This window comes from Stegastes partitus, unplaced genomic scaffold (assembly GCF_000690725.1).
Source record: "Stegastes partitus isolate 25-593 unplaced genomic scaffold, Stegastes_partitus-1.0.2 Scaffold164, whole genome shotgun sequence".
Lineage (NCBI taxonomy): Eukaryota > Metazoa > Chordata > Actinopteri > Pomacentridae > Stegastes > Stegastes partitus.
Window position 1 is genome coordinate 340,047 of NW_007577895.1, and position 10,723 is coordinate 350,769.

General features: G+C 38.6%; 1 protein-coding gene across 1 annotated transcript; it reads right to left on the minus strand.

The window, feature by feature from the left end:
* Positions 1 to 5,440: 5,440 nt before the first annotated feature.
* On the minus strand, positions 5,441 to 7,761 carry il12ba (interleukin 12Ba). Its single transcript, XM_008279578.1, has 7 exons — positions 7,674 to 7,761; positions 7,291 to 7,578; positions 7,074 to 7,179; positions 6,475 to 6,716; positions 6,203 to 6,375; positions 5,967 to 6,079; positions 5,441 to 5,633 (listed from the first exon to the last, which is right to left on the minus strand). The coding sequence occupies exons 1-7, from the start codon at positions 7,759 to 7,761 to the stop codon at positions 5,585 to 5,587; spliced, it is 1,059 nt and encodes a 352-aa protein (XP_008277800.1). The 3' UTR covers positions 5,441 to 5,584.
* Between the last annotated feature and the right edge of the window lie 2,962 nt (positions 7,762 to 10,723).

The following is a 10,723-nucleotide window of genomic DNA, read 5'->3' on the forward strand; positions in this document are numbered from 1 at the left end:
GTTTTTCCATATATTATGTTAAACATGCTGTTAACACGCGGCTCAAATTTTCAAGTTATGCTTTCTAAAAGGGATGTATTCCTATCTGTGTGTGTGTGTGTGTGTGTGTGAGTGTGTGTGTGTGTGTGTGTGTGTATGTGTGTGAACTGGTGATCTAATCACTCCCAATAAGAAGTTACTTTCATCACTGATTAATATATCAGTTGCTTTCTTAAACCATTTAATAATCATCAGAAAACACTGAACAGCTGTTATAGTTTTACAGATTCCACGTTTCAAACTGCTTGTGACATCTGAGGAACACTCCAAAACTCATTATACCATATACAGTTAATAAAATATATCAGTACTAAGCTGTGGAGCAAGAGAATGCTTAGAATGTTTGACTGAAATCAAATTATTCACTACTGATCCCTTTTTACTGAACTAAATAATAACTTACTTTTCTTGTTCTAACCACGTTTGCACAATCATAAAAACTCATCAGATGATCTTTCCTCATTTTGCTTATAAAAGCTTGAGTCTTTATAGTTTTTATTTCTTTGCACATTGTCTATATAGTATGTGTGTAACTAGTCTTGTGTTTGTAACTGTTAAAGAGAAAAAGAGCATCAGAATGGATCTTTAGGAATTCATTAATGCTCAGGGAAATGAGTCAAAAACTGGGTGAGCATACTTACAGCAGCCAGAATGTTGAATGATTTCCCCTCCATCAGTCGGCCATGCAGTGGGTATCACAGCGTCAAGAAGTCTTCTGACAGGTGGCACCATTCTGTAAACTGTGACCAAATTTAAAGGAATGTCAATAGTGGAAAACTGCTTTTGAAGATTACTTCTAGTTGGGCGTCCACGTTCGAAACTGACACCATCAGGAAGAAGAATGTCGCTGGTCTGAAGCCAAAATGAACTCAAAATACGCTGCATACTGACAGCTGTGAAAAATACACACTGATTTTTGCTTCCATCCTTTTTCCCTACACCAATTACTAATGTGTTGTTCCTGTGAAACCATGGTGGTCATGTGTAGTCAGACCATTCTGTAGCTGATAGTAGTCACACACATCACTGTGATGAGTGTAGACACAAGGTCATGATCATTGTAATGGGTTGTTGTAAATGCCTATGGGAGATATCGTGTTTAATTTTTTAAATTAAAATGATCAGATTAAACATACTGCAAACTATACTTTGGAAAAACAGTCCACAAAGAATTTCCGCAATATTTCAAGTTTTAAAAAAAACAATTGTTTGCTGGAGCAGGTGTGTTTCATGATTTTCTGACAATTTATAGAACAAAACATTAAATCCATTAATCGACAAAATAGTGCACAGATTAACGGACAATAGGGGAAAAAGTTGGCTGTTTATTTTTTAACAAATTAAAATGAGGTCTTAACATACAACTAAATGAACACAAACTGTCATTTGAACAAGCAGGTCAACAAGAGGAGTCCGAGTTAGAAACTGACACCATCAGAATCAAAAATGTCACTGGTCCACAGTCACAATGAAACTGAAATACTGACAGCTGTGAACAACACAAGTGATTTCATGTCTACACATTAATCAGAGACAGAGTTGTTCCTGTGGATGTCTGTGTGTAGTCTCACTTTGCCATCCCACCCTTGGTACACAATAGTCACGTGTGACACGATGCAAACATCATCGTGGTGAGACCGCAAACACGGTCATGATTATCGTGACAGATTTTTGTAATTGCTCATAGAAGTCTTTTTTTTTTAATGATCGAAATGAATATACTGTAAACACGTCTATAAATAGTTTGAGCAATGATTCAAGTTAAGGAAAAAAAAAAGAAAAAGCCAATCTTTGATGGCTCCTGTTTTTTAAACTCAATTAATCAGTTTCAATGTCACCTTGAGCTTTAGGACATCAGAGTGGGTGTTTTTCCACAATATTCTGACAATTTAAAGACTAAATATTTTATCCATTAATCAAGAAAATAGCGCACCAGACTAATGAACAATGGAGGGAAATGGGTTGCAGCTGATTTTGACAAATTAAAGTGAGATCTCAACATACGACTAACTGACCTGACCCCGATCAGAAACGGTTGTTTGACCAATCAGGTCAACAAGAGGAGTCTGGGTAAGAAAGTGACTCCTTTAAGACCAAGAATGTCACTAGTTTATAGGCAAAATGACGTCTAAATATGTTGAATACTGACAGCTGCCAATAATACAAAGTGATTTCATTTCTACACTTTCACCTGCAGATACAGGTTTTAGTGAAACATGTTGGTTATGTGAGACTGATGTCCAAATCAATGCTAGACTCAGAAAGTTCTTTTCAAATTAAAGGGATTTGATTAAACTAGCTGGGAGCTAATGTTAAGATAACTAGTCCATGAATAGTTATTTAAAAAAAGCACAAACACTTGTCCTGTTTTTGATGAATCTGATGAATCCTGACACAAATAAATAAAGAATTGGTTTCTTTGTTAATCTTAAATATGCCAGTTTAAGCATTTTTCATAATTTTCTGAGAACGTAAACTAACAAATTAAAATGAAACCTCGACATTTATTAAATAAATGATCTTACACTGACCACATAACGTTATTTGAACAAGCAGACCAACATGTTGAGTCACAAAATGCAATGTTAGAAATTTCTCTTTTCGTATTATCACACAGTTACGTAGATGATTTTACTTTTACTTTACATGCAAGAGGGGAAATCAAAAGATACAATTAGCAACATTTCCCAAACGAGTGAAAAATCGAAATGTCATGGATCTGGTTTAACCTTTTTCAAAAGTCTGTCCCGAAAGTGCTTCCATCACTTCACCTCTTCTGCTTTTCATAACAGGGAAGTGAAAAGAACGTTCACCACAACCTCCTGACCGACCGCGTTACGGCCCAGTGCGAATAAATAATAGCTTGTTATTCTGTAGGTGTGATGCAGTTTGTTTGGGTTTTTCATACATGTGACGTGGAAATTTGGTATGAAATGCATCTGTGTGTGCATTTTGTTAACAATGACGCTGGGATTTCAGTACTTCACGTACCTTTTCTGTTTCAATACGTGCACAAAGCCATTCACACACACGGCTATGGTTTGATTAGGTTTTCCACAATCTACGGGGGATTTAACATCAACATCTGGAATTATCTGAGACAAAACAACACATTGTTTTCCCAACAGAAATATATAACTTATAATGTATATGTGTGTATGTATAGATATGGGTATGTATGTATATATGTATGTATTCTGTCTGTCACTCACATGAAGTCTTTTTATTCTCTATATATTTTTATTTTCTTTCTCTATTTTTAAAAAAAATATATGTTCAAAATAAAGAATTTAATAGAACAGAACTGAATTAACATTCTCTAAACATATGCTAACATAAGTTTCAGAATTAAAAAAACAGCTACCCTAGTTAATTTAAGTCCTACAATTTTAGTTTACAGTTTATTTTCAGTATATACACCTTTAATTAAAAGCTTGCGAAACGATTAATGTAACTATATATATTTGTTTGTATTATTGTATTGCATTTGACAACAAACATCTACTTCCGTGGACACCCATGACTGAAAGCTGTTGTAATAATATGAAATCTGTCTTCACTAAGAAGTTATAATTGTTGGTAAATACTAAACATTTCCCATATAGCTAAACTACAGAAGCATTTATTCAACACTTTTATATTATAAATCTGCTCTGTATTTGCTTCCTTTTCTGAGACTCACATCGAAATTAACATTCCTTCATTTTCAGGTTCACAGGTAAAGACGTTACAAAGCATAGGTTTGAGAATCCTGAATAGAAATCTACACTGAAAAAAAAAGTTGAATCAATAGATATGATTTGTTATAATTGATAACACACACTTGAATTAAGCTAACAAGTAAAGTCAGTGTCACTACCTTAAGTTAGATGTACACAAATTATTTCATTAGTCTCAAATGGACAGTTTGTACTGCTGTAATTTTAAGGAAATTCAACTCTTCTATTCATGTCTCTAAGTCAGCTGGGATAGAATCCAGCCCCCCCGCGACCCTAGTGAGGATTAAGCGGTGTATAGATAATGGATGGATGGAACTCTTCTATTCATCCAACTTCATGATATGATTCGTTTTACCCTAAAGTTAAATGTAAAATCTTGTTACTAGAATAGCTGTTTATTTAGGGTCTTTATTGTGTAATACTACTGGAAGTAAACTGAAGAAACGTCAATGTCAAGGAGCAGTAAACATATATTTTGCATTTTCAGGGAACTAGAATACCAGTTAATGGATCAAAGCAGAAAGATAAATGAGATTAATTTACTTACTTAAGTATTTGAATAATCTGTGAGGGGGAAAAAAGCTTTTTAAACCTTATTTTAGTCCAGAAACAGCTACCTGTTTAAGCAGATTATTTTCAGATTTCATTGGTGTTCCTGTCCATGCAGTTTTTCTTTCCCGGTGAGCATTTAATTTACAGTAATTGCTCTTGTTTTCCCATTCATTTAGATAGCAGCCTGCTCTTGGTAGCCTAAAATAACTATCCAGGGGCATTACCAAGATGGTAGGTAAGTTTCACAACTTAGATCAAAAAGAGTTCAGGACCATGATGAATAATGCTTTCACATCTGCTGCACTGATCACACTTATAGTAAGCTATAAACCACTAAAATCACCGAGTAACACTGATACTTGTGTAATGTAACTGCAAGCACATCAGCCTGTCTGTTGCTTAAAGGTCACTGGCCTGTTTTAACACCAAACTACCAATATACTGTACGTGTGCTTCCTCTTAGGATGTCGAGAAGATGGCACATTGAGGAACTTTGTCTGAGGTCAGTTTTTAAATAACCGTAGGCAGGTCAACGGATTCTGGATAGTCCGTTCGATTAGGTTACTGTTTGTCAGCTGATTCAATGTAATATTAAGAGCTGTTAACAGTCCAAATGTTTGCTTTTTTATATAGTGTGAAGTAGATGCTGGACAATTTGTCTCAACATCTGACAGATCTGTAGCTGCATCCAAGAGGAGGGCAGTGAGAGCACGAGAGACATGGAAGGAAAAACGCAACACAGTGTTTCTCTTGGCACTTAGCGGAGGAAATACCACATGTGCCATATCTGCTTCCAGTGAAGGGGCAACAGATAAAACGACGCTTCTGCGATTTGTCACAAGAGCGCGGAGGCAAGTTTCCACCAAAAGCCACACTCTCATCTGGCTGCTTACGGAAAAGACTGAAACACCACATGATCACCTGAACCTCTTGTTTGTTGGCCAAATAGAAACAACTATTAGTGTTTCTGTTCTCCAGAAAAGACAATAGCGAACATCTGAAACCTCATTAGAGGCTGAAAGGGTTACGAAAAAGGTGATGCTGTAGAAAACTGCACCAGGACTGAGGATGAAGCTACTGACTTTGTGACAAATAAATTCAGGATACACAAGACGCAATAAACAAAAAGATTATGCTCAATTTAACTTTATTTATTCACTCTTCAATACGGATTACACATTACAAACGCCATGTTATTAAATAAAATAAATAGAAATATATAAAAGCATGTAAAGTTGCTAGAAAAATCCAGTGCTGGGATTCTTTTTCTTTCGTTATGCCGGATTCTTGTCGTGCCGTTTGTTCTTTTTGTTTCCTCTCAACCTGAAATGGAAATCAAAACTGAATTAATTAGATATTTTTTTTTATGTTTACTGAATTTCTGAGCATCACAGCTCACAGTAAAATGTACAAAAACTGACGAATGAGACGAGGCATGTGGGCGAAGAGGTATAGAAAGCAGAAACAATGCAGTTATAAGGAACAGCAAACAATCCAGCAGTAAATTACAGCTTCTGCAAAGGTGTATGCACTCCCGTGTGCAGGCAGGAAGAAACTCATGTGACAGGCAACATGTGGGGAAAAAACACTGAGGACGCCTGGTAAGAATCAAAGGGGAAACAAAAGTCCCACGTTACACCACTGAGAGGCACCAACCTGACATGGCTCCACTCGCTCCACTGTGAGTCACACAGGGCATCCTTTGCTCTGACACACACAGCCTTCGCCTTGTGCTTCACTCGAAACTGGCAGATGTCAGAGTCGACCGTCTGGAAATGAAATTCACAGCAGTCATGCAACATTGCCCTTTGCTCAGGTTTGTGGGATTTCTAGTCACTTGACACAACCCCTTCGATCATGACTCTGACATTTCTTTCTCAAGTTCCTCTTACCTTTACAGCTTTTGAGTCACTGCACGGGTTGTTGCACCCTCTGCATTCGCCCCTGAGCTGTGCAATCTGGAAAGTGAGGGGGAAGTAAGAGTAGGGGCTGCTCCAGGAGCTCGGGTAACTCCACTCAATCACCGTGCTGTTGATTATACCGATCCTCACCTTGTCGGGTTTCACTATCGAGGGTGGACGCAGAACACAGAGTGAGATGAAAGCAAAAAGAGGAGAGACGACACTGTCATGAAAATATACAATATCCCCTGTGGATGTCTCACCTATATCTGACAGGTAAAAACGCTTCGAGTAGTTCTCCACCAGGAACTGCTCGGTCCTGACATAGATGGTGATGTGGATCTGCTGGCTCTCCTCAGCGTAGGGACAGTGCTGCTCGTCCAGGCAGGAGATCCCGTGACCGCTGTCATCTACCGTGCAGCTGAAGTTACCGTGATCCGAGGAGCACGTCCACTGCTGGGAGGTGCTGTCCGTGGAACACTGGAGGCTGTTGTTGTCAGAAATGCTGTGTAAAATAGAGAGAACATGCATTTACAGACAGATCACACAAGAAACTGCAAAAAAAAAAGCAGTTACGGTGTTGTTTTTCCAAGGAAGTATTTCAAAAAAGAAACTAAACACAATGAAAAACAAACATAAATCAATCAAATACATCTACTGCAGTCATATTTTTTATAAGAAATCCGATCCCAAGACATGACCCCGACCCTCAAAATCACAGCAAATGTACTTTGTTATGCTTCCTTTCATTAGGAGGTATTTATGGATGTCACTGTGCAGTCTCAGCTCCGACATGAGTCCGCAAACTGTGTTATTATTGGAGAGGAAAACCAGAAAACATTTCAGCAGTCTGCGAGCTTACCGTCGAGCTTTGATGAATGCTACTTTGCCAACGCGGCTGCTGTGCCAGGTCCAGGAGCAGTGGAACTCTCCGTTGTAATTTTGAGCCGAGCACTTTAAATAATCTTCTAATGAGGAATGTGAGAGAAAACCAGGAGATTTAGCAGTGGAAGTACTTTAAAATTCCCCAAGTTGAAGTAGCTATATTAATGTGACGGTGTGATGTTTCTAAGTAGTACCTTGGTCGTTCTTCACCAGGATCTTCCTCCTCTTGGTCTCGTCTTCTGAGATCAGGACCACAGTGTGATTAAGGAGCGATCCGTCCTCGCCGTGGCAGGTGTAGTTGCCCCCTCCGAGGCTCTCCTCGAGCCGCACCAGATATGTGTTTCCTCTCTGCGCTTCCTCGTTTCCATTCTTCTTCCAGGAAATATCTTGGCTCTGGTTGTCTCTCCTCATAAGCTCCTCTGGCAGCTCCATGCAGCTCAGAGGCTGCTGGCCCAAAGCGCCGTCCACCTCCACAACCAGAACTAGAAGGGGGAACACAGACACACTGGAATTAAAAGAAGTTGAAGAAGACTGATTTGGACCTGGCGTCGTGTATCGTCTTAAAGATCAAACATACTGTTTGGCAGCAGAGTCCAGTGGTCCCTTGGAATTTGGTAGCTGATGTGTAGAAATGCGCAGAAAACGGTGAAAACAAATAGTTTCATCTGAAAGAGAAAACAGGGACGGGGGAAAATGAGGTGGACAGAGTGATATGAAGAGAAAAAATGAGCGGGGAAACAGAAAGAAGCATAACAACTTAAGACAATAAATCTACACTTAAAACGACAAAATTGCTGTTATGATTACTCAGCGCATAATTAAAGCTTAGAAATCCCCAAAAAACACCTTGTTTTAAATTTTCATCAGGATCAAACTAGCTCAAGAAAAAGAAAAGTGAATTTAAAGAAAAGCTGCAACTAACACTTTCTTTCATTGTTGATTCATTTCTCGATTAACCGGTTCGCTGTCACGTTAATAAATTGTCAGAAAATGGTGTAAAATGTCAATTTGATTGAACATATTAAACTTACTGTCACCGAGGAGTAAAGGTAAAGTAGTAAACTAGAAATTATTCACATTTTGGAAGCAGGAATATATTGACTTTAAAAATAAAAATAAACACTAACAAAAGCTTTTAATTCAATAGTTGACAACTAACCGACTAATTGATTAATTGTTGCAGCACTAAGATACACATAAGTTAAAGAAAAACAACAAAAAAACAGAAATATTACATCCATACTAACATATACCATCTAATATTTTAAACACATCCTTATCAAAGCATCACCAGCTCATTAACAATATGATTTCTTTACAATACCTCGGTGTCACTTTTTTTTTTTATTATTACCTGCACCTGTAATCCTAGTTGACTCATCCTACTGTTTTCCCTCCCTTTAAATAAAACTCTACAGCTTAGCAGCAAAAGTCATCTTACCTTGTCAATAACTTCCAGATTGAATGTCGATCCTGCGATGGTGAGCGAGTTTTATACCGACATCTCGTGGTGAAATTTCCCCGCAATGCCTTGAATAGAAAAAGTCCAGAGGAACTTCACTTTCCAGGCGTGGGGACGAGCAGGAGAATGATGCCATACTTTACTCACTTCCACTTGTGTTCCTTCATTGACAGAGAAAGCGCTGATGATCTTTGGTGAACTTTGAAAAGCTGCCAGACATGATATTCCTGTGGTAACCTTGGATGTTTGTGCCATGTAGTAATCAGGGTGTTTGCTTACTTTGAAGCTGGCAGGATTTCCTTCTTTGTTCTACTTTCATTTTGGTCTGGACCTTTAACATGTTGGTGCAGTATGAGGTCGGTGTTTGTGTCATCGCACACATTTGCCGCGTGTTTTTTTTTGTGCGTGTGTTTATTCCTCCACTACAACAGGGCTTAAAAATAGTTCAAACTGGCACAGCAAAACCACAAATTCTCCACAGTGAATCTGGGAAAACACACAAAGCAAGCCTACCGTGTCAACTCACACAAAAGTACCTGCGCGACATCACTGTTTGTGGAAATAGCAAAAACGAAAACAACTGCAGGTGAGCTGCTTTGTAACGACGTCACCAGAATGTACCACTACAGTCCACAGCCGCCCTTACCTGCTGGAATGTACCATTCACTCACAACACTAGAGGGGGTGGGGGTGTCTCGACAAAACATTGGAGTGCTTCCAATATATGAAAACTTCTCTGACTTTACAGGCTCACTTAACACATATTTATTAAAATAATCAACCTCTACCTCACTTCAACGTTTGTAAAATTAAATTATTTTATTAAATTATATGTACATATATATATACTTGTATACCAGTAACCGGTCCCTACAAGACAACAGAATTTTTATTTTTTATTTTATTTTATTTTTTTAACAAAGAAAAAAGTTGTTTCTTACTTTCATTTGACTACTAGTCCAGTTGCATCCTATAGGTGGTGAGCACTGATTTCATATATAGATGGACGTCACCTATTGGAGCCACTTTGAAGCTCAGTGTGGTGGCTCTGGCCATCACTGCTTTGGCACTATCTGGCTACGCCTCACTAATCCAAAAAAGAGCAAGGATTTGGAGCAGTAGTGGAGCTGAAGTGGACCATGAGACACACGCTTAATTTTCCATCCATTCAATAATCCACTTATGGTTGTGGTGGCAACAGGCTAAGCAGATTATTCAAGACATCCATCTCCCCTGAAACGCTTTCTATGTCCTCCTGGGGGATCTCAAGGCATAAGAATCAGAAATATTTCATTGATCCCCTCGGGGAAATTGCTTTCAGTTACAGATGCTCCCAATCAAAAGTGTTAAAAGTGTAAAAATTTGTAATAAAAAATATAAATAAAAGTATTAATATGAAATAAAATATATCTAAATACAAAAAATAAATATACATTCTGCATAAATATACATTCTGCATTTGGGTTATTGCACATTATTAAAAAGCCAAAGTCCAATGTAAACCTATTCACTCAGAGTGAAGAGTTGGACAATCAGATGGCCAAAGGCAGCAATGATTTCCTGTGCTGCTCTGATGAAATCAGAGGTTAAGTGAGCCTGTAAATCAGTCTTGTACTGAAAGTACTCCTGCAGCTGACCAGCATGCCATGGAGTGGGTATGACACATTGTCCAAGGTGACATGCAACTTGGACAGCATCCTCCTCTCCGACACCTCCGTCAGAGAGTCCAGCTTCACTCCCACAACGTCACTGGCCTTACGAATCAGTCTGTTCAGTCTGTTGGTGTCAGCTACCCCCAGCACACCACAGTATACAGGTGACACAAGCCAGATGACATATGTGATCCCTCCAGTGAGTTCTGAGACCACCCGGGGTTCTCCACCCTAGAACATACCCAGATATGAAGGAGCAGCAACTCTACTGTGATGTCTTGCGGAATGCTTGGATCCTATTTTTAAGGTCAACCCAGACCCCCTATGAAGAAGACTAATTATCGCTGCTTGCATCTGTGATCTCATTCTCTTGGTTACTACCCAGAGCTCATGACCATGAGTAAGCGTTGGAATGCAGATCGACCAGTTATTTAAGAGCTTCAGTTATGTATAAGTTCCATCCATCCATTATCTATACACCGCTTAATCCTCACTAGGGCTGAAGCCTATCCC

What these genes read in the sequence shown, in the direction of transcription:
- il12ba (XM_008279578.1), bottom strand. Translation starts at nt 7,761, where the DNA reads ATGAAACTATTTGTTTTCACCGTTTTCTGCGCATTTCTACACATCAGC. An exon ending in GCATTCATCAAAGCTCGACG is followed by an intron (nt 6,717 to 7,073) that starts GTAAGCTCGCAG and finishes TATTTTACACAG; the next exon opens with CATTTCTGACAACAACAGCC. An exon ending in AGCGAGTGGAGCCATGTCAG is followed by an intron (nt 5,634 to 5,966) that starts GTTGGTGCCTCT and finishes TTTCCATTTCAG; the next exon opens with GTTGAGAGGAAACAAAAAGA.